Source organism: Megachile rotundata, chromosome 16 (genome assembly GCF_050947335.1).
Source record: "Megachile rotundata isolate GNS110a chromosome 16, iyMegRotu1, whole genome shotgun sequence".
NCBI lineage: Eukaryota > Metazoa > Arthropoda > Insecta > Hymenoptera > Megachilidae > Megachile > Megachile rotundata.
Genome location: NC_134998.1, coordinates 6990414 through 7015811, shown reverse-complemented (window position 1 = coordinate 7015811; position 25398 = coordinate 6990414). Strand labels below are relative to the sequence as shown.

Sequence of the window (25398 nt, the reverse complement as noted above, 5' to 3'; positions counted from 1 at the left end):
AAATCTCCAAATTTACAAAACTTTAAGTTGTAAATCTCTAAATTTGCAAATATGTAAATATTCAAAGTTGCAAATCTCTAAATCTGTAAATATGTAAATCTCCAAATTTGCAAGTTAGTAAATCTGTAAATACGTAAATCTCCAAACTTGCAAAAATCTAAATCTGTAAATAAGTAAATCATCAAATTCGCAAACCTCTAAATCTCTAAATCTCTAAATCTCTAAATCTCTAAATCTCTAAATCTTCATATTTCCAAATCTCCAAATCTCTAAATCTCTAAATCTTCATATTTCCAAGTCTCCAAATCTTCAATTATCCAAATGTCCAAATCTCTAAAACCCCAAATCTTTAAGTCTCCAAATCTCTAAATCTCCAAATCTCTAAATCTCCTTATCTCTAAATCTTCAAATCTCTAAATCTCCAAATCTTAAAATCTCCAACTCTCCAAATCCCTAAACCACTAAACCCCTAAACCCCTAAATCCCTAAATCCCTAAATCCCTAAATCCCTAAACCCCTAAATCTCTAATCTCCTAAATCTCTAAATCCCTATACCCCTAAATCCCTAAACTCCTAAACTCCTAAACTCCTAAACTCCTAAACTCCTAAACTCCTAAATCCCTAAATCCCTAAACCCCTAAACCCCTAAACCCCAATCTCCAAAAACATCCAAATTTCCATTTCTCAAATTTCAAAATCCCCAAATCAATAAACTCCCAAATCTCTCAAACTCTCCCAAAAATCCCCAAATTGTGAAAAAAATCGCAATCGCAAAAAGAAACAAACACATTCTGTACATTTGTCAATTTACTTTTATTCTTTACAAAATAATGCCGGCTGCCATAGGACAATGAAACGCAGGAAATACACACGATATCAATCAATAATATCAATCAAATGAATTCTGAATCTTCATCGTCCTCTTCGTCGTCGCCATTGTCGTATCCCATAGAGGTCGCATTATAAAACAGAGGTCGAATCAATACAATGAAATCGTTCGTTAATCAATATCAAAAACTTAATTACTCGCTTAATTAATTAACCGTTAGAAAATAGCCATCTCGAATTAACAACACCCATCATCATTATCATGCGTACTCTGCAAGAAAAATAATACATTTTTTTTGCAAATACAATCGTTAAGTCTCGTTTTTCGTTTGATTAAACAAAATATTACATTTCATTTAGGAATCAAATACAAAAAGGGTGAGCACAATAATGTAAACTGATATTTTAAAAATTAATACATTTCTTTTTTTCTGGAAAACATGGAACAACCCCTTCTTTAATTTGTCAGTAGACTTTTTTAAATTATTTTTAAAAATTGATAATCAAAGGAATTCTAGTATAATCATTTAAGTAATTGAAAATTGTAATTATACTAGTTTTAATGATCGTTTAATTACAATAATAATTTTAGTAATTTTCAATGTTAATATTTTTGATTTGTCGAAGAAAGGGTTGAGCAATGTTTTCACCCCATTTTTGATTAATACTGAGAACTCCATTAGGATCGTTAAATGCTCGACACTGTCAAGGCTCTTAACGTTAATCAATAACAATAATAACAATTAGAGCCATGAAACTAGTATCAGTGACAAGACTGTTTTTTGCAATTCCTGCAAAAATTATGTTACATTATGATACATTTCACGCGAGACAATTCGAAAACGTTAATCAATAATGACAATGGGAATGATATTAAGAAAACGAAAAAAGACGTAAGTGTCCCCTGTGTCACTCGTATTACATCTCACTTGTAGCCGTAATCGCAACACGTTAACATTCCCTTATACATATAATATAAATCTAAATATTAATATTCATATTTATATGTAACATATTCGTCCTAAACGCGCACGGATCCGTGCGATTAAATCTGATTAGTGATTCAAACATTTCGTGCAAATCCTCTCACACTTTACTCTTCTTCTTTTTTTAGTCATTTTAAGTATACTTCGATCGAACGTTGATTTACAAACTTTCAAATTTTACCATTTTTTTTACTTTGGATGATAAGCTTTTTTTGGTTCTTTTCGATTTTTTTTATTTCTAATTCTTTGATTTGAAAAATTTTGCAATTTTCAATTTAAGCCTTTTGAAAATTAGGTTTCGGCAATATAACGCGAGAGTCATGACGGTATTTTTTTTGTCGAGGGAGGATTGCAATTTTTTTATCCCCTCGTTTGTTACAATTAATTTCCAAGTTCTTTGAATAACTGGAGCTAGTAATTCATAGTTGTATTTGTTTATTATTTCTGAGGGTATAGATTAGTTTATAAAATTTTGTAAGCTTGGATATTTCAAAATTTGGTGGCAATATAATGAGAGTTACAAGGGTAACTTTTTTTTACAACTGTTATATCGCTTTTACACTCTTCTTATATGACCAATCTTCAAATTTGTTAAATAAGTGAAGTTTACCATATTTTTATTTATTTATAATTTTCAAGAATAACTGTATCAATGTTCCATTTAGAAAATTCTGCAATTTTTTATATTTTACAATTTTATAGCCTCAGCGGCAATATACTAAGAGTTGCAAGGGTAACTTTTTTTATAATCATTGCAATACTACTTTTGCACCTCTTCATTTATGACCAGCCTTTAAATTTGATAAATAATTAAAACTTATAATCCATATTTTTATTTATTTATAATTTTCAAGAGTAACTGTATCAATGTTCCATTTAGAAAATTCTGCAATTTTTTATATTTTACAATTTTATAGCCTCAGCGGCAATATACTAAGAGTTGCAAGGGTAACTTTTTTGATAATCATTGCAATACTACTTTTGCACCTCTTCATTTATGACCAGACTTTAAATTTATTAAATAATTAAAACTTATAATCCATATTTTTATTTATTTATAATTTTCAAGGCTACCTATATTAATGTTCAATTTTTAAAATTCTGAAATTTTTGATGTTTCAAAATTTCATAGCTCCAGTGGCAATATACTGAGAGTCTCAACTACAACTTTTCTGTCAATTATTACAATGCCACAAATTTTACACCTCTTCATTTATGACCAGCCTTTAAATTTGTTAAATAACTGAAATTAATAATTGACATTTTTATTTATTTATAATATTTGAGAATCAATATCAATGTTTGATTTTAAAAATTCAGCAATTTTGTACGTTTTAGAAATTCATAGCTCCAGCGGCAATATAACGAGAGTCTCAGTAATATTTTTTTTATCAATTATTACAATGCCACAAATTTTCCACCTCTTCATTTATGACCAGCCTTTAAATTTGTTAAATAACTGAAATTTATAATTGACATTTTTATTTATTTATAATATTTGAGAATCAATATCAATGTTTGATTTTAAAAATTCAGCAATTTTGTACGTTTTAAAAATTCATAGCTCCAGCGGCAATATAACGAGAGTCTCAGTAATATTCTTTTCATCAATTATTACAATGCCACAAATTTTACACCTCTTCATTTATGACCAGCCTTTAAATTTGTTAAATAACTGAAGTTTATAATTGACATTCCTATTTATTTATAATATTTGAGAATCAATATCAATGTTTGATTTTAAAAATTCAGCAATTTTGTACGTTTTAAAAATGAATAGCTCCAGCGGCAATATAACGAGAGTCTAAGTAATATTTTTTTTATCAATTATTATAATGCCACAAATTTTGTATCTCTTTATTTAGACTCACTTTCATATTTGTTAAAAAGCTTATAATCCACAATTTTTTCATTCCTAATTTTTCAAAGTTACATCAACGTTCGATAAAGAAAAATACATATCCGTATTTTTCGACTTTCGTGAACAGGAAGTGAAAAGCGTGAGAGACGAGAGAATAAAAGAAACATTGTCGGATCGAGATGCATTTCCTCCAATGCCCTCATCCTTCTTTTCTTCTCCTCTAGATCTTCTTTTTTTTTGTCAACTAATTTTACAATGGTACTCGACAATTTGATATATTAATGCTTCGACAACTTCTCCCTTCTTCGAGCTTTTCACTGTGAGCTTTTCTCCTATCTCCATCTTTGTTTCCTCTTTTTTTTTTAATCAACGTGGGCGGTATTCTCTTGTAACGTCAACGAAAAATTCGAAAAGAGCCACGTTTCGTCCGCTGGCAATTTTGATTGGAAAATCGAGATTAAAATTTGTAGGAACAATTTCTAATTTGCAACGTTGGCAACAAAAGTTGCTAGAAATTTTAATTAAAAACTGATCGGAATATTTTTGGAACTTGTTTGTACGCTGAACTTAATTTAATTTGGCAACGGATCATCGTTTTTGCGGGACAAAAGGTGGCTCGACAAATATTTATACGGTTTCTCTTTAACTTTGAATTACTCGTTAATTCGCGAAACTACGTCGATTTATCTTAGCGACGATAAAACATTATACAACGTTTCTTATTTATTATTTTTTATCCTCATATATATTTGTGTACTTGTGTTTGTTCATTTGTGTGTATATGTGTCTATTTAGTTTATCAGTGCTGGAAACCTTATTTCAAACAATTATTTAAGCCTTGTCTAATAAATTTTGAAAATAAATAAATATTGCAAAGAATTGCAAAATTAGAACCCAAATAATGTGTCAACAAAAAGATTTTTGCAATAGAAAACTTAGGGAACGTTCTACTGCAGACTCCCGTTATATTGCCATAAGTTTTCACATTTAGAAATTTAATTTACGTGGCAGTTAACTGGAGTCTAATTATAAATTTTAAATTATCACTTAACAGCACTTTGAAATATTGAACTAAAATAGTTTGCAACAAGGCTGAAATAATTATCAAAAACATGTCAACGATTGCACGGGTGCAATGTGTTAAAAAAAAGTCCAGCACCGATTTATTGTATATCTACACAATACTGTTGCGACATTTGTTACGCGATAAATTACGAGCAATTGACTTTATATCCCTATATTAAAGTGTTCAGACGCACGTCCTGAAGAGAGGAATTCAAATAGAAATAGAAAGAATCATTCTCTCCTTCTGCACCTACATTCACACTTTCTCCTTGGAAAGAAGTCTTTTCTTTCTTCCTCTTTCATGGGAATGTTTAATTTCATTAAGCAAATGAAAAAATTGATCCGAATCGTTACGATGAACATTAAAGGAATACATCGTCAGTCATCACAGTACATTACGATTAACGTCGTCGTAAAGAGCGAAGCTTCCTCTTTAAAACAGTTTTTGTTTCATCCCGATAGGACTTACGGTTCCTGAGATATCGTCGTTTGAAGTCGAGCGTCGTTTCGCGTACACTAGTGCGCGATGACGTCACGCCACCAGCGACACTACGTCACGTGGGCAGCGCACTGCGTCACGTGACTGCTGCACTAGTGTCGCGCGCAAAATGGCGGTCGACCAAACTTTGAAGGCCCATATCTCAGGAACCGCTTACGCTATTCGCGTAAAACAAACTGCGTTATTCAAGTGACGTCTTACTCTATCTTTTACGGGTATCTGTGAATAAATTCCGTGACTTTTTCAAACATATCTCTTTTGTACTACATTAGTGTGCGACAAATGGAATTTAATAAGAATGTATCACTACACGTATCATACAAGTTTTTAATAAGAAAATTTGAAGGAATGTGTCAGGTTTCTATATCTCTAGGTGGATTTTAGTATATCACATTTTTCTCAAATTCTGGGACTAAGCTAATTTTTTTGGAAATTTGTTCTAAGCTCTAATTTTAGTTGACATTACTATGTGCTCGAAATGATTGTGTCATTGACAATGAACTTTATTTTCTAAGCGATAAGCTCTTGAGATTGAAAGGAAGAAATCGACAACGTAAGAGTTGCTCCAGTGAATGTTCACGTGCTAAGAAGGTCGAAGCTTCGAATGACAATAAAATAGGACGTGTGCAAATGGAAACCATTCTCCAAAACTAAAACCTATTTGATTATAATACAACCTGGTTTTTCGAACTGCACTTCTCTTTACAATTTTAATTAACATTAAAGCGAACGTTTAAGCTCTTAGTTTTTGAGAGTGGTTCCTCTTTCAGAAATATTTATAAAAAAGCGTCGATAGTAGAAATAGGCCATTCGTATGTTGACGAAGAAGAGGAAGACGACGATAGGCAGTAGAATAGTGAAAATGGTCGATGATTGAGCTGGAAGAAAAATTAGTAGAAACAGAGAACAAGACAAAGGATGGATTTTAAAATAACAAAGCTACATTTTCAATGTAGAAAACATAATACTGAAAGATAAAGTTCGAGAAACCTCTCCCTTTCACTGAAACAGAACAAAAACGATTAATGTAAAATATTTAAAAATTTTTTTAGAATCTTTCACCAGACTTCACGCTGAAGGTAAAACATTTTTAAAAATTCAAACTATCTTTTGTAATATTTTGATATTGAATTTTTTCCTGAGGATATTTTTCAGGGATTTCATCAAACTTTTTTATTCTCGTCTTCAAATTTTTGTGCCAAACTTTGTGAGCTTCTTCTAATAAAACGTTAAAACTGCGGTCAGGAAAGAGAAAAGAAAGTTTGACAAAAATGGACAAAATTTTAACAAATTTTTTGAATAACTTTTCAAAATTCGAAGACAGGAATTATCGATTAATTTTGAGGAATTTTTTTCTAACAAATTGTGTATTAATTAAAATCGAATTAATGTACATTAGAAAATTTTACACTCAATTTGAGAAATGATAAAATAAAGAGATTCACAGTGAAGCGAAGAATGCGACGCAAGAATTCTCTCGTTATATCGCCATCTTCAGAATCACAAATTTTTTCAAAAAATTCTTACGTCGTATAAAAATAGTAGAAGAAAAGAGGGGCTGGAAAAGAGGGTACAGCTGGATACACAGAAAGAACACAAAAAACGGACAGGTTTATTTATCTTTCCATTCAATGCTTTTTTTTTTGCTTTCTCTTGACAAATCGGCTATATTTTATATACGTAAATTAGTTCTTTACCCGCTCGCTAGCAAATCGTATCTCATCGTGCATATTTTTTTCCTCATTTATATTCATCTCTAGTTTCTCTTTAATTCCTTCGACACTCGATTAACACTTTCCTTATCTCAGTTACAGACGAGAAAAGCGTGGTACAATAAAAAAAATATAAAAGGAAAGAAGAACGAAACGGGGGGGTTAGAAACTCGGTATACATCGAAGGGGCTTAAAGAAATTAAAGTCGCGTTACAATTTATCATGGACAATGATAGAAAAAAAATAATGGAAAACACCGAACTGCATACAAGTCGCAAATCACGATGAAACTCACCCCCGACGTTCCGTCGACGTTTCCACCCTTTGCATCCCTACAGTCTCAAAATTATTTTTAAACGGTTTTGTAAGAAAAATAGTTCGAGGCCGCTGAACGAAGGAAAGGGGTTGCAAAGGGTGTCGAGTGAAACATTCCTCTACGAAGACGCGTTAATCGTTTTCTGATAAGGGCGTTTTTGGGGCGTTTCGTAAAACCAAGGGTGTTTTACTTTTTTATTTACTCATTTGTTAATTTTAATTTGGTTTATTAATTTTTTAGAAAATTTGGAAATTTATAATTATCAATTTTTTTTCAATTTTCAACCCCTTAAGGTAGCAAATTTTTACTGCAATTTTAACTACATTGATTACATTTTTTGACGATACTACAATATACGAATTTAAGGGGTTTGTCCATATTTGCAAAGGGGGTTGTTATTTATAATACTATTTTTAACAATAGAAACATACTGAAGGTAGATGAAAATTTTACTGAAAATTATATGTTGCATCTGAGGTCAATCAAAATTGCACACCCCTAGTTCTACTAGGATCTAGTTACTCACCCCGATTACTACTCAAGTGAGTATACAGGGTGTTTCAAAACTAGTATAGGTCCCTAAAATAAGGGGGAGTTGATTCTGAATAAAATTTCCCTTTGCAAAAATTGGTTTTGAAGCTCCGTTGTCGAATTATTAAGGAAAAACACCGGACCAATGAAAGCGCGAGTTGCGCGCGCAGCCGCCACGTCCGAAGCTGCGTACTCGCGTCTGCGCAGTCCAGTCACCTGCGCGCAATCTCTACTGCGCACTCGCGCTCTGATTGGTCCGCGTTTTTCCTCAATAACTCGAAAACGAAGCTTCATACGCCATTTTCGTAAAGGGAAATCTTACTCAGAATCAACTTCCTCATTTCAAGCACCTACATTAAACACCCTATCTTTCAAAAATTGCCCAAGAATCCATAAAATCTTCACATCATAAAAATGGCGTCTTCGAAGGGGTTCGACGAAAGGTTCCAGGGGTGAACAGGCGGTGATAGAGCGTTACTAGCAGTAGATAGATAATATAGTAGCAAAGACGATACAGTAAGAGTAGTAGTGATAAGAAGTACAAAGGTACGATACACGTATTACAAGAGTGTATGTGAGTGACAGAGATAGAGAGAGAGTGAGAGAGAGAGAGAGGACAGAGAAAAAAAACTGAAAGGTAGATGAGAAACAATTGTGAGAAAGGAAAAAAGAGAAATAGCGAGCTTAGAAACTAACGAAACTAAAGAAACATTTTGTGTGTCTGTGTGTTTGGATGTGTATACACGTGTGCATTATATGCGTTTCTCTTTCTTTCTTAACCCCTTGAACGTTTATCGTAAAATGTCACAAAAATTTGTAAAATATCAATTTAACTGCAGTTATTTAATTATTTTCTTGTATACTCTATTTAATTACTGTACTGTATAATCTATTTAATTTAATTACTTTTCATACTTGCAATTATTTGTCCATTATCGTTTTTGTCAATCATCAATTCTAATATATAAATTTTTCATCAAATGTTTCAAACCGTAAAATAATTTGTTTCAACATAAAATTAAAATACGATGAACGTCCAAGGGATTCTCGCTATCGATACGCTCTTAGAGTTAGAATTAAAGTAAAAAAAAGTAAGTAGGTAAATAGAGGATACGAACTAGGGAATATTCAATGACAATGTTAAAGATAAATGAATAATTAGCGCTACAATTAATAATTAAGATAGAATAAAAAAAGAAAACAGAACGCAGCGATTAAAGGGTGACAATTAACAATGATAATCGTCGTAATCATAAAAAAAAATAGTAGATAATAATAATAATAAAAAAAGAACAAGTCGAAGTGTTAAGAATTGTAGGACGACGCAAAAAACGTTTCCTTTCAACGAACAGAATATTCGATGAGAAAAGGGTGTCGTGTTTGAGGGTAGTTCGTATCGAAAATACCTGAAAGACGTCGAGTCCCGGAAGCGGAAAAATCAAGATGTTAAAACAAACGGAAATTTCCCTCCGCCTCCAAGATACAATTTTTCGTACAAAATATTCGAAACGAGGGGAAAAACCACTTCCGGTACTCAGTAACACGGAAAATACTTTTCGCAGGGTTTGTGACAGAGGGGTTCGAGGTATAAAAATCGTGACGAAAGAACGATCGATACTGTTCGATTCATTTTTTTTTTTCCATTTGTATGTGCGTCTCTGTGTGTTCGTGTCGTGTGTGTATAAATGCAAAACGCGATACGTTCTTTTTGTGTTAAATGCTGATCGTCGATCGTCGTCTATCTTTCACCCTGTTAGTTGTATAGTTAGTTTTGTAAAAATGTTTAAGAATAGCACTGCTGTATTTGCGATCCCATGTAGAAAATCCTCGAAAGTTTCTAATAAGTAGGAAATGATTGTCGTTGAGCTTTGTAGACCCTCTGCCTCAGATTCAGTTTTGTCAATTTTGCGATTATAAATATTTCGGACAACATTGACAGTATTTTAAAATTGAAACTGGAAAGTGAATTAAAAGTGGAATAAAATATCGTTAAAAGAAGCGGAGAATTTGAATAAAAGCGTTTCCAATTTCAAAGACATTGGCACTTTGAATCCGAGCGTATTAGAAAATTCACCTCAACTACGCAAAAGTCCTTATTCTTAGTTGCGAATATTCTATTCAGGGGTCGAAAAACTGTTCTGGGTCAAACCCGTTTACAGTCTAAGAATTTCTGCAAGAAACGAAGGAAATTTTTAATAAATTTGATCACAAGTTTATCGACCCCCGTCTAATCGTTTAAAAATACAGTGACTGGTATCTGATCGTTTCTATCTACACGCGTGAGCACGCGATACCGCGTGAGCGTCTCAGCGTGAAACCGGAGAATTCAGAAATTTTCAAATTTATAGACATGCACAAATCTAAATATTAAAATTTTGAAATTTCCAAAATTCCCCGAATCTGGATGTCGTTCACGCGATATCGCGTGGGAAGCTTAGAAGCTCGAGCACGCGACGAAGCGCAGTGAACGCAATAACGATTCGACGACGATCGATCGATCGATCGGAAACGAGTTCCTCTCCTTGTCTCTGTCCCTAAACTCGAGGTACGACTTCTTGTATGACACACACAACTAATCCCTAAACGAAACTAACTAGAAACAGCTTAAACCGTAAACACGCCCGCTCTGACAGATCTAATAAGAGAGAGAGAGAGAATACGTTCTCTTCAAACGTGTATATAGAAAATGAAAAATTGATTTGTCTTGCCGGAGACGAGCTGATTGTGACATGCAACGCAATTCCTGGCCCACGAATTGTGATTCCCTTGATCGCTTCTCCCTGCAGTCATTTTAACCAAATGTTTTAACCAGCGGAAATCAGTTGTCTGAAGTCAGTTTAATGGGGATCCTCTTTGGACATGTTTAACCTAGGATTCATTTTATAGTGATTTTTGTATTTTTTTTTGGGGAGGCTCAAAAGTTGTTGATGTGAGTTTCGAGGTTAATCCTTTCTTTCAGATCTTTCAAGGTTAATCCTTTCTTTATAGGTCTTTCAAGGTTAATCCTTTCTTTCAGGTCTTTCAAGGTTAATCCAATCCTTTCAAGGTTAAAGGTGGTGAGAAACTTTGGAGATCCTGGGAATACTAGGACATATGGAACATAGGACATGTGGAACATAGGACATATGGAACATAGGACATATGGAACATAGGACATATGGGACATAGGACATGAGAAACATTAAACATGCCACATAGAATATAGGACATGTGGAACATAGGAAATAAGGAACATTAAACATGGAACATAGAACATAGGACATGTGGAACATAGGACATTTTACATGTGGAACATAGAACATGGAACATGGGACATATGGAACATATGAAGAATTTAGAGTATTTAGGAACATTAGGTACTCTGAGGATTTTAAAGGATCTGGGTGACCCAGAAGATGTGGAGGACCTAGTGATCCTAGTAGCTCCAGATGTCTTAGGAGATCTACACATCTGATGGGATCTGGTGATCATGAGGAACCTAGTATATTTAGAAATCTTGATAAGCTAGAGACTCTGCGAAACCTAGAGACTCTGAAACACCCATAGGTCTTAGAGGGTTTGGACCTACTGTTAAATTTAGAGGTCCAAGTGGATCTACAGATCTAAAGGGACCTGGTGATTGTGGAGATCCTAGGGTATCTGGAAACCTTGAGAAACTAGAGACTCTGGGAAACCTGGAGACTCTACAACACCCACAGATATTAGAGGATGTGGACCTAGTGGCCTTGTCAAGTTTAGAGGTCCTAGTGGACCTACAGATCTGAAGGGACCTGGTGATTGTAAGGATCTTAGGATATCTGGAAACCTTGAGAAACTAGAGACTCTGGGAAACCTGGAGACTCTACAACACCCACAGATATTAGAGGATGTGGACCTAGTGGCCTTGTCAAGTTTAGAGGTCCTAGTGGATCTACAGATCTGAAGGGACCTGGTGATTGTAAGGATCTTAGGACGTGTGGAAACCTTGAGAGCCTAGAGACTCTGGGTTACCAGATCTTAGAGAATTTGGACCTAGTGACTCTGGCAAGATTAGAGGTCCTAAAGATCTGAAGGGACCTGGTGATTGTGAGGATCCTAGGATGTGTGGAAACTTTGAAAGCCTAGAGACTCTAAGATCTGACCTGGTAATTCTGTGGATCCTAGGAAACCTAGAAACTCTATGAAACCTTGAGACCCCGGAAACCCTAGAGACACCAGAAAACCTAGAGACTCTGGGCAACTTAGGGACCATGATGGGTCTACAAACCCAGAAGGACCTGTAACCTCAGTTAATCTAGCGTCTTGTGATAAATGCTGAGTCTTGTAACGTAGACCTCAGACAACCTAGTCCTCCAGAAACCTCCAAAGACTCTAAAAATCTCCAAATAATATACAAACTCTAGTGAATCCAGAAAACTTGTCCAAATTTCAAACTTAGCGTAAATAGCCATCACAGGTAAATCATCCCAGATTAAACATGCCAACGAGGACCACAGGAGTGTAACAGTAGTTCAAACAAGGAAGATCAAATCTGGAATATTGAATCTTACATGAAAAGGTACAGAAATAAAATGCTCGCTGTGTAGATTCGAAAGAAGAAAGATGAACGTAAGTGTGGACAGCTAAAACAAAGATCGAGGTATTTGATGACTGATAAATCGTTCGTTCGACAGCTTTTCCAACGGCTCAGGGATCGAAGATTCTCGATACAGAGAGTCCAGTGATTGTCGTTTACCTATACATTAGTAATTGTTAAAGATCTGGAGGCTTAATTAGAAAGGGGGGCTCTACTACACGAGTCTAACACGCTAAGATTGTGTGTTCTGCGTTTCTGTGTACGTGTGTGTTTTCTCTCTCTGACTGTACTCTTTCGTGCACGTGGCGAAAGCGATTTTGCAAAAATTCCTATGATTCCACTTTCAAGATTTCACGATTCTTCAAATTTTTACAAATTAAATAATAGAAAAAAAATTGACAATATTTAACTTTAATGTTACAATTTGAAATTGTTCAGAATTAGCAAAAATTTCTAGTCTGCCATTAAAAATTTGTCAGTGGAATTTTATTAATTTTGTTAATTGACAATAATTTACTAAAAGAAAATTTATTTAATTTTGAATAGAAGTCTACTTTGGACCACATGCACGTGTGTGTGTCGTTTATAATCATTTCACTAAACTTGTTATTTTGTGTCCTCCACTTAACAGCTACTCCTTAGATAATCTCTTATATCTCGACTTAACGCTCACTTAAAGTCCCATAAGATCGTCCTCGACCTTTATCTCCAATAATCTTGATATCTGGGGTCATCGGCACTGATTAGGCTCGTTCTCGTTTTCCCCTCTCAAAACCATCATTTTTGGCAATGTATCGACGCTATTGTACCAACTCTACGCATGGCCTAAACGTGGTTCCCATGGAAAGCAGGCAAGATAAAATCACTCGAACCCATTGAGGCACACCATTAAAATAAGAAAAGAAAATGGAAACGGAAACGACGAAGGTACTTTCCAGACAGTCTTAGACACGATGATCGCTGATATGTCCACTTAAACCGGAAAGCAATGAAATATTCAACAAACCATGGCTTCCATGGCGGTCAGTTAAAGGTATACCTCTCTCCCTGTCTCGTTGCCAAATGTTCACAGGGTGACAATAGGTAGTCAAACCTTTGGAACGAAAATGGAGCAAAAATTTCACTTTCAATAACACTTTCAAACCCAAGTGGGTATTACGTATTGTACAGGGGCCGCACAGCTGTTATTCCGGGATTGAACTTGTACTTTCTGAAATCTGTTGAAATTTTTCTACTTGTCATATTTTTTTATTAAAAATTTCAGTGAAGAAGTAAATCTTAAGCTAGAAAAGTTTGACAACCCATTTCGAAAGGTTGGGTCACCCTGTATATCATTCCTATAAATTCTCCATAATATCTAACACGGAGAAAAAAAGTTTGATCGAACAGCGTCGAAATCGTTTATTCCCTATTATTTAATTTAATTAATTAGCTCCCGGGGGCGACGAGAATCGACGATTAAGCGCTGGTCCAGTTAAATCTTGGTTTTGAACGACGCCTAAGGCCCCGATTAGGCAAACACACCATACACGATGAACGAGATATACACATGTGCTATACCGACATTCACTCGTGTCACTTTCGCGCGCTTTCACACCCTCGTAGCTCATCATCGTGTCCCTAGTACCGAATGTACAATAAACTCGTAATATAGATTAATCTTTTGTGGCTCATCGAGTGAACCGTAACGACGATAATCCTAGACTTATTAATTATTAATAAAATATAGATATTATTGGGATGCAGCCGCTGCTCACTTTTGGACACACCTGTGTTACAATGCGATATATCAAATATATAGGAGATATACATAGTGTGTACGTGTGTATGCGTGTGTGTCGGGTTGTTTCGAGTGAATGTTTTCAAGTGTGTACATACATGACTCTTGTTTATTTATAATTTCTAATTAACCTCTGTAGGCTAAGCTTCGTCTACTGCGTGGCTCGAACCAGACCCCGAATTTCCTTGGTCCGAACTGGTTTTCAGTTTTCTTTCTTTCGTATCGTGACTTTACTCCAATTTTGATCATGAAACGTTTTCATGAAGTGATACTTACAGATTATGGTTGTTGCTCTTTGAGATTAGTTTGATAAGGTTTGATGTTTGATGACACTTCAACATGTCATAAGTGACACTTCTTAGTGTTTGATAAGGTTTAATGTTTGGTGACACTTCAAAATGTCGAAGGACACTTCTTAGTGTTTGATAAGGTTTGATGATGTTTGTTGAGGTCCAATGACATTTCTTAATACTTAATAGTGTTTAATGATGTTTGAGGTCCAATGACATTACTTAATGTTTAATAATGTTTGATGATGTTTGAGGTCCAATGACATTTCTTAATACTTAATAATGTTTAATGATGTTTGAGGTCCAATGACACTTCTTAATGTTTGACAAGGTTTGATGATGTTTGTTGAAGTCCATTGACATTACTTAATGTTTAATAATGTTTGATGATGTTTGAGGTCCAATGACATTTCTTAATACTTAATAATATTTAATGATGTTTGAGGTCCAATGACGCTTCTTAATGTTTGACAAGGTTTGATGATGTTTGTTGAAGTCCAATAACATTTCTTAATGTTTAATAATGTTTCATGATGTTTGAGGTCCAATAACACTTCTTAATGTTTGACAAGGTTTGATGATGTTTGAGGTCCAATGACACTTCTTAATGTTTGACAAGGTTTGATGATGTTTGTTGAAGTCCATTGACATTTCTTAATGTTTAATAATGTTTGATGATGTTTGAGGTCCAATGATACTTCTTAATGTTTGACAAAGTTTGATGATGTTTGTTGAGGTTCAATGACATTTCTTAATGTTTAATAATGTTTAATGATGTTTGAGATCCAATGACATTTCATAATACTTAATAATGTTTGATGATGTTTGAGGTCCAATGACACATCTTAATGTTTGACAAAGTTTGATGATGTTTGTTGAGGTCCAATGACACTTCTCAATGTTCCATAAGGTTTGTTGGTTCCTCTTATGTCAACTGATCAAACATCAAAACACATTTAATAAACTGACAGAGAGGAGCATGTTAATATCAATAACTATTGATATGCATTAATTGAAGTGCAATTTGGTTTGACAAAGTTTGACAAATTTTTGCAATTACAAAGGCAGTTCTATTAATAATCCTTGACAATCTATATTACAGTCTATAATCTAACATTTCGTATTTAAAAGTAATTAAAAAAACAATCATCTCAGTGGCAACAACCAATCTCCAAGGTATCAATGAGTTAAAGAAAAGAGAAATGGAAGGAGCAATCCACGGTGTATGAACCGGGATGATTTCAAACAGTTTCAAACTTCCTCCTGATCGAAGTCGATCGAGCAATCTCATTGGTCACACGTTCTTTCCTTCTGTCTCTATTATATAAAAATACGTCTATATGAGGAGATCGCGTCGAATATCTGTATACAATATATTAGAACGATTTTTCTAGAATTTCGCAAGGAGATTTTTCATTGGTCTGGAGAAATTTCGGAGCCTGAATATCTGCAACACCATGTAGCGAGTGCTGGCTATCCCAACTCTCACATCGGCCCCCCTCAACCCAGCTAGTGATATACTCGATCTAAACCCTCTACAGGGTGTCTTCAAAAAACAACCGGTTCACACCTCTTCAAACCTTCAATGCTTCAACAGATTGTTTCGAACAAGAAGATCAAAATGGCTGATATCTGAAATAAGAACAATCTATAATTATCTGACAAACTACTTCAAACATCAAACAATGTGTTTGCTTCAAATGATAGGTCTCTAACAAATACTTTCAATCACTTGTTCAAACTTCCCTGAAATTGAAAAAAATCCATTCAAATCAGCTTAAACCTCTGCAAACAAGACCTTGAAATCAATGATTAAATTACAGTAATACTTGAATATCTAACTGTACCCTTGAATATATGTATTTGTGCGACTCGACACCCTGTAGACTATAACCCATACACAAATAACTTACCAAATTGATTGTTTGTCTTAAAGCTGTACTACTGTCCCTCAAATAGAAATTCCCGGTTAACGGTGGAAGTCTCCCCTTAAAATCAGGAGGGAAGTAAATAAAGGAATCATTGTCGAGTGTCCTGCAGGCAAGTCTGCCCAGATCCGTGTATACGTGTACGTGATCGTGTGAGTGTGTGAACGGGAATGTGTCCGGAAATTCTTAAAAAAAAAAGAACGAAACGTTTACAGGCTTTTCAGGTACGCTTGCAATTGTGCCGGAAATACTATTGTGCGAGTGGTCCTCAGTCGAAGACAGGGACAATTTGTGCGCTCGCGGGCGCGAGATTGAAAGAGCCTGCTTTGGATAATACTTGAAGAACATAGGATCGAAGACGGAACGCAGGACAACTGCGAGGTAAAATGGCGACGGCGGAGAGGCTGAAGCTCGTTCCGGCAGTTAACTGTCGCGTGTTCCAAAAAGAACAAGAAGCAGCCTCCTCCGGCGTCACAGCCTGAACACCGGAACAAGCCCGTTCCGAGGAAGCCAAGAAACAAAACGCGTGTATTCGTGTGTACAGCCAGTGTGTTGACGCCTGACCAGCGCCTCTCGTAGAATCTATAAATGCAGTCGTCGGATTAAACAATTACGTGGGAGATTCGAAAGACAGATCATAGATGCAAAGACTGGCCCCTTCGCTCATGCCGGCTACTCGCTACGTCTCTACTTGTTGATTTTGGTCGACCTCCCGACGAACACCGCCATCTGTTTGGTGCAAATAGTCGACGTTCGTACGGTGGCAAGTAACATCTCTTCGTGACTCGACACATCCCATCCTAGAGTTAACGGCTAGCCTACTTTGGCACAAACAACACTGCCCGGGCCGGCACTCGCTTTTTAATATACATATATATACGTTTTTTTGTAATTTTCTCGGTTTTTTCCATCACACTTCATCTCACGCACGCACACATCTGGCACACGTCAGGCTCTCCTTTCGCACGCTCAGCCAATCAACCATACGCGGAAACATTGTTCTCCTTGCGTTCTACGTCTCTCTACGATCGATACGTATATTAATAAGATTTAATTGACTCCAACAGAATGTCGGTTTGACAAAAAACGACGGGTCTCTCGCGGGAGGGTTGCGACGACGCTGGGCACCTGTGTGGAGGCCACGCAGGTCAGGTGGGTCGAGAGATTCTGGAGCAGTATCGTCGGAACGATCCCTTCGATAGCCCCGTTCAGTTTTTATCACGACTCTACGATACTACTGATAATCTACGCTTCTTGACACGAGGACACAATCTGATCCTATCCACGCCAATACTCATCGTCGTTCTCCTTTTGTTTCAACAAAATGGGCCCCTCCATTGTGAATATCTCTAGAGAATATATTTAACGCTCTTGCGGACTATTTAGGCTACTAGGTGTGTATCATTAGTGTTTTTTGTTAATCTTAGAACATTACACACGACACCAGCGCTGCACGAACGCTCTGTAACACAACAGACCCGCACACCGAAGATTCTCTCCTTCTGATCGGTTCGTTCTACGTCGCCTACGGGGCGCGTTTTATTATTATTTTTTTTTTTCATTTTGCCTGTCGAAAGGAATGCTCGGAGATCAGGAACTAATCGTCAGCCGGACCTGAACGAGCCTGAAGAACTTGTCTCATGCCCAGGCGCTCTAGAATCGCCCCGAAATTTTTGTCACAGCATCCTGAACGCGCGCGTGTACGAACGCCTCGTATTCTTCAATCTAATTAGCGATATGTTCAACGGTCCTTCCACGCCAAATGATACTTTGGCGATACTTGCTCGTCCTTACTTATACGATTAAGACTCTACACAATCCTAAGCACCTATCAGCTAAGAAACCTGCGTCTGAATGTCTCTGCGTGTGTGTGTTTGCATGTGTGTGTGTGTTTGCGTGTATGTCGGTTCGTCACGTAAGTGTCCTCTGTCAGTGTGATTAATACTTATCGTCGAACATACAAATTATAAAAATACCACCTGCAACGACGACTACGACAGTGCGCAGCTCCGCCACGTAGCCAGTCGAGCGATCGAACGCGATCCAGCCTGATCGGTCTCGATCCACGGCGTCGGGAATACTGAAGGTACGCATAGAAAAGAGAAAAAAAAATAGATCATGAAAGAGGATCGTCCGTGGCACGTGGCGGATGAGACTTCGATAAATCGTCCACAGCCCTTTCCCGTTTGACCCAGGTGCTATCCTGTCTCTCATCACGCCCGGATAGGTGGCCGGTCGTCGGGGAAAGGGCGCGAGTAGCACCTCGCGAAAGCTGCAAAGGGTCCCGTGACATTAGCCTTAAACGACTAATCTTGGTACCAGCCAGCCTCGAAGACGACAGAACGCGCTGACCGGGTACCAGGTACGCGCGCTACTTTCATCCTCGCTCGTGTTCTCTCGACACAGTGTTGCGACGTCGACCGTCTTAAGCTAGCGGATCGCGCACGCGCGTGTGCGCGTCCGGGGAAAGATCGACCTGACAGGGGGACTGGGGTCCCGCGAATTCTTTAAAAATCATTTCACTTTAACGCCGTCACTCTCGCGCGAGCGCGTGTGTGTCTGTATGTCTGTGTGTATATGGTCGCCGGGTGTATGATTACGCGCGGCTCGTCATTCCGCTGCGTCCGGCTAGCGTTACGCTCGTAAAATATATAATATATATTTTTTATGTATATATATATATATATGTATATATATAATATACCTTAACTTTTAAAGATTAACTCTGTACAAGAGCGCCTCTTCGTACCCATTTTTTAACCTAGCCTCTCCCTTCGAAATACTCCTACCCAACAAAGGGAGACACGTCACACACGCCTCTAAAATAGTCTCTCCTCTCTCTTTCTCTCTGGCTATGTCTCTGATCGAAAGAAGCCAGCACCAGTGTCTCGAAAGCAGTGGGTGGTGCGGTGCCCTTACGCTTTCGCCGACCCTCTGGGGCTGATGCCGCAGCCCTTAAATGATATTTCGTTCGCTCGTGTGTGAACATTCTGTGTGTGTGTGTATGTGTGTGTAGACGGTTGACGCGAAGAAATAGAAATTGGATACGGTGGACTGCACCCAACACGGAGCAGCACGGCACGTTCGTGCCGTCGAGGTTTTAGCTCGAGGACAGGAACCTGTGTATGCTTCTTGACCGAAGGAAATTTTCCTTCGTTCTCGAGCCAAGTGGTCGATCCACAGGGTGGCCAGTCATTGGTAGAAACCAACGAATGACGGCACCCATACCGAGGATCATCAGTCGTACACTGAGCCGGGCGACCAAAAGGGGACTAGGGCGTAGGGCGGGTACCACTGCCGGTCGTTTGATTGTGACTCTTGTTAGATGTTGCTCTTGGAGAATGACACTCTCAGGTGGTTGGACTCGCTCAGCTGGTAATTGTGCATTTTCTGAAACAGATGGGTGCAAACTTTTATTAGTACTGAATCGATGACTGGCTCTATGCTGAATTTGGTTAGATTAGGTTAGGGTGCAAACTTTTATTAGTACTCAATCGATGACTGACTCCATGCGGAATTTGGTTAGGTTATGTTAGGATGCAAACTTTTATTGATACTCAATCGATGACTGGCTCTATGTGGAACTTGGTTAGGTTAGGCTAGGGTGCAAACTTTTATTAATACTCAATCGATGACTGGCTCTATGTGGAATTTGGTTAGGCTAGGTTGGGGTGCAAACTTTTATTAGTACTCAATCGATGACTGACTCCATGTGGAATTTGGTTAGGTTAGGCTAGGATGCAAACTTTTATTAATACTCCATCGATGACTGGCTCTATGTGGAATTTGGTTAGGCTAAGTTGGGGTGCAAACCTTTATTAGTACTGAATCGATGACTGGCTCTATGTGGAACTTGGTTAGGTTAGGCTAGGGTGCAAACTTTTATTAATACTCCATCGATGGCTGGTTCTATGTGGGACTTGGTTAGGTTAGGTTGGGGTGCAAACTTTTATCAGTACTCAATCGATGACTGGATCTATGTGGAATTTGGTTAGGTTAGGCTAGGGTGCAAACTTTTATTAGTACTCAATAGATGACTGGCTCTATGTGAATTAGGTTAGGTTATCTCAGTCTGAAGTTTTGCAGGTTAGGTCTCTTTTGCTACTGTTAAGGTTTTGAAAGGTGGATGAAGGAACACTCAGACACTTTACATATGGGTCAGGTTGAGTTGAATCACATCCAGTGGGATCATGTTCAGTCGAATTTAGGTTATGTTTTAAATTTTAATGGCGCCAAATTTAAATCTGACGTTGAATTAGGTCACACTAAATTTCTCTCAGCTAAAGAGTTATAACAGCTCTCGAATAAGCCTACGGAGCTGCCCTCTAAGTTTCTCCCCACAGATATTTGCAGAATAGAGCGTATAAACGCAGAATCTGGATTGATGAACGCTGGTATGTCAGAAGATTAATTATGTGAAGCTTGACAGGAACTATAATAGTACAGCATTATAGGTATACCTAATATCAACGTTACATTCTGCTGGAAACGAAGTTAGAAGCGATTGCCAATGACATAAAGGCAATTCCATTAGCTGGTAACAAAGGTAAAACGACAATGGCGTTACGCAGTCGCAAGTTTAATCAGTTATTTATAATTTTGCTCAATTGCATCACAGCCAAATAACACGGCACCGGCAACTAAGCTAATTACAATTCTGATGAAATTTCACATCGTAAATAATGAACATGTTATACATTTGCAAGCGACTCGCGAACTGGGAAATAAAATGAGAATTTCTGGGTTATTTAGACACGTAATCGACAGCATTTAAAAGTACTTTTATATCTTTTTAATTTATAGAAATGGTGAGGGGGAAATTAAAAATAAAGAATACTTACGATCAGAGCAGCGACAGCATCGTCCATGCTAGGCATTTGTATGAGCGCCATTTTTCTATCTTTCGGAAAGAACTTAAATGCTTTTACAGTGAAACCGTTCTTGGTAAATGCATCTCTAATTTCCTCCTCGGTTACGGTAGTTCTGAAAATTGCAATAATCATGATCATAACCAGTTAACATGACTTGAACCAATGTTTAATCAATTTCCACTTACGGAATATTCGATAAGTGCAGTGTGGCACTCGGTGGGTAAATATTCTGGTAGTTCTTCGAGCCCGGTTTCTTGAATCGATGAAGAGGACTATTGGTGTAATCCTTCGTCAAACCGGCATCGGGTTGACCTTCCTTCGGCAATTGAACCGTCTGATGTTTGCTCAGCATCACCTTGATCTGCTTTCCGAATACTCTCAATTTGTCCATGTGTGTCAATGCTGTTCAAACGCAGAACACGTATGTATTAACCGCGAATCAAATTCTAAAATCAATATTAACCTTCGACGGAGTCAAAATGGCGTTTCTAGTACTACTTTTTTACTGTATGACTTGTATAATAAAATAGTGTAGGAAGGAATTTATTTTTGGGAAATTAATATGGATTTAATCCGTCGTCTTAAGATTGGAACTTAAGCTAAAAAAGTTTGAAATTTTACGAATTTTTTTCTCAGAAACTATTCAACCGATTTAGCTAAATTCTTTTCTGTTTTATTCACGAAGGATTGGGCTATTTTAAAACATTTTTTTTAATTCCGTCAATTTGTTATGAATTGTCGAAAAATTTAAACAAATTCTTTTTCTACTTTTTTCTTCAATGAGAGTCATTATAAAATTTTTCGACATTTCATAACAAATTGACGGAATTAAAAAAAATATTTTAAAATAGCCCAATCCTTCGTGAATAAAACAAAAAAGAATTTAGCCAAATCGGTTGAGTAGTTTCTGAGAAAAAAATTCGTGAGTGAAGTCTATTTAAAATGCGGCAAAATGAGAAAAGCATTGCATGGCCATATAACGAGTGGCCACATAACGAGTTATGACCACGTTGCTATTAAGAACAATTATGAAAAAAACCAGCAGTCCTATGAATGCAGTTCATAATGAATAAAGTTCATATTTTTATGTAGGTTAAAATGAAACAATAAATGATGAATCACAAATAATTACCTAGGTGTGCTTGATGAGGTTCGGCCATCTGAATGAGTGCCGAGTCCTTCTTGTTGTAGAGTATCTTCACACGCTGTACATCCCCGTAAACGCCTACATGCACAACACGCAACATTTTAGTCAAGTTCCAAAAAAAGTCGATGAAAAAAAATTTGTAAAGGGATTACCGTCGAGAACAGGACAATAATAATAATCGATCGAGATCGGGGTACGATCGGACTAAGATTTGGGACATGCAACTAGGCGATCGGTTCAACCACGTATTAAAAAATCGTTAATTAATCATGAAATATATTATTTGAACGGTTAGGGTATTCATATCTCAGAATATTATGAATAAGTAACGGGGAAGTGGTTGAACCGTATCACCCTCGAGAAATGGAGTATTACGTAAAATAAGCGAAAGCTTATGTAATATTAAGGTGTCTGGAACTGATATTAATAAAATATTAATGAAACAATTTAGAAGAGATGCTTGGAAATAGAGAACATGAGAAAACTGAACAAATAATAATAATAAAAGTAAACAAAAAAATGTGTCGGTCAAAGAATTTATATATATTCATATGATCATGATCGTGGGTGAATTTGTACGAATGATTCAAAAATAAAAAAAAAACACTAATCACCGCGAGACACAGAAAATAATAATAAAAAAGAAAAGGAGAGTGACAATGAAAAAAGTAGCTTGGAAAATGGAAATCGTAACAAAGAAAATAGAATAAAATCTTCTTCACTCTCCAGAAAAATAATAAGAAAATATTCTCGCAAAAAAATTGTTCCGTGTATATGTGTCCGTGTACATGTGTCGGAGAGAACGCGAGTGTAAATATAATAATTAATAATGTAATATAATTAATAATATAAATGTGGAGACGTACCAAACAGGGTAAAGAGAGCGTCAGGCGTGACCATCTACACAGAGAACAGACAGAGTCCAGTCAGTAGTCAGCGAGTATAATAGGAATCAATGTAAAAATAGTGTTGGCACGCGCACAAGTTTCACCATTCATGTTAGGGTCATTCACGACCCACAAGACCATTCGAAACGAATCGAATCGCTTCCGTGTATTTTCACATCGTACAATATTTAACAAAAAATATAGTAAAATTCAAGCTAGACGCTTTTGCTTTCGTACTATCTTACTTTGAACTATACTGATTAATAAAAGTTAGGCGCGAACCGTGTCCGTTTGAATTTGGCGAAGATTTTAAGAACCGAAGTTTGATTCGCGATTCGAGTGTCTACGCGTCGATTTGAAGCGACGAAAGGGCTGGAGTTTTCAGCCACAAAGAGAAAGAAGGAGAGAGTAGAGAAAGCAAAGAGAAAGAAACGGGACCTTCTCGTCAATATGAATCCTTCGTGATAAAGGTTAAAAATGTGAATAAAAAAAATATGTATATTTATTCGAAGAGAGAGGCAGGTAAGTAAAACACACGATTGCCAGAGGAGAACACTTGGTCGGAAGCTTGTGCGCGGCGCAACGATAGTAGTACACATAGTTATAGTATAGTAGTGACAATAGTTGCAGCTGCGAAGTGTGACGTCGACACACAGTTTGAGACAACTTTCGTTTTCCACAATTTTACAGTTAAACGAAAGATGCCTCGACGGAAGTAACGTCGTGACGCTACGATTACTTAGGAGAGGATGACGTTCGGACGATTTCTATGCGTTTCGAAAATATGAGGGCCAGAGGGTGAGATATAAAGGATGTTGACGTAAAACAGGGCGCATACGCATTGAAATCTCGATTTTCATCTTGTCGAATCTTCTACATTGTAACAATACTGTTAAAATTGTTGAGTAATAGAGAAATACAGTAAACTCTCGTTATATTGCCGTTTTCATACTACTGCTCATCAAGGAATAAATGCAATAAATTGAACACTTTTAATCTTTAAATATTGTACAAGTTTAAAAATCGTAAAGATTTTGGGAATTTTTAAACAGTAATATTCTCTCGTTATATGGCCATTCGACAAGGGAAATTCGAGCGGACGGAAACTGCTATAGGGTTGCCTACGTAGCACTACGTTATAATCATGTCGTTGTATTTGCGTGGTTTTTGTTGTTTGAGTACGTACCTAAGCCAGTTTCGTGTACATAGGCAAACACCGAGAGAAACGGCTGAATTTTCTGCGTCGAAAAACAATATTTGCAAAACTCGGAAACCATTCGCGGAATGTTACGTGAACCGTGGCAAATATTTGGAATTTATGTTTCAATTTACTGCCATATAAATTAAATTACACCGAGTTTCGAATATTCTCGTCGATACACTAACGTTCTAATTGAAATCATAATTAGATGGCAATTAATGAAAAACAGTTTATTCTCAATCGAGATGTAATCGAACGGAAATTGATATGGTCGTAAAAATAACGTCGATGTTATTACAATTATTGTTAATTAAAAATGAGTCAACCCCTTCTCTCGGTGTTCATTGAAAGTTATTCTAACAGAAGCGTACAGCTCGTCGATAACGAATTAATATCGATTTCTCCAAATATCGACGCTGTGTACGCTTTGGTCGTTCATTTTTAGACACGAAGAAATTCTTGATGAAGATTCTGGTCATTAAACGGAAAAGCAATTAAACGAACTACTTCACTTTAACTGTGACGTTAATTAATCTGGCGATGTTAGGACAATTTGAAATCACCTACACTTTAAATTGTTTGAGGCTCTAAAATTATTTGAGGCTCCAAAATTATATATTTTCTAGATTTACTTGAGGCTGCAACAATTATCTGAGGCTCTAAAATTATCTACGCTCCAAAATTATTTGAAGCTCTAAAATTATTTGAGGCTCTAAAATTAATTGAGTCACTAATATTCTTTGAGACTGTAAAATTACTTGAGGCTCTAAAATTATATATCCTGTAGAATTACTTGAGGCTGCAACAATTATTTGAGGCTTTAAAATTATTTACGTTCTAAAATTATTTGAGACTGCAAAATTATTTGAGGCTCTAAAATTAAATGAGTCACTAAAATTCTTTGAGGCTGTAAAATTACTTGAGGCTCTAAAATTATATAT

General features: G+C 36.6%; 1 protein-coding gene across 11 annotated transcripts in view; it reads right to left on the bottom strand.

The window, feature by feature from the left end:
* Positions 1–6830: 6830 nt before the first annotated feature.
* Positions 6831–25398, bottom strand: part of heph (polypyrimidine tract-binding protein 1 heph) — a 483336-nt gene continuing 464768 nt past the window's right edge. For 10 of the 11 annotated variants that reach the window (XM_076541303.1, XM_076541298.1, XM_012283863.2 and 7 more), the window contains 5 exons: positions 23236–23269; positions 22355–22447; positions 21408–21624; positions 21193–21334; positions 6831–19741 (listed from right to left, as the gene is read on the bottom strand). In XM_076541303.1, coding sequence (XP_076397418.1) covers positions 19673–19741; positions 21193–21334; positions 21408–21624; positions 22355–22447; positions 23236–23269 — 555 coding nt within the window. In that variant the 3' untranslated portion in view covers positions 6831–19672. The remainder of the gene's footprint in view (positions 19742–21192; positions 21335–21407; positions 21625–22354; positions 22448–23235; positions 23270–25398) is intronic. The other variant, XR_013041017.1, reaches the window with a different exon arrangement.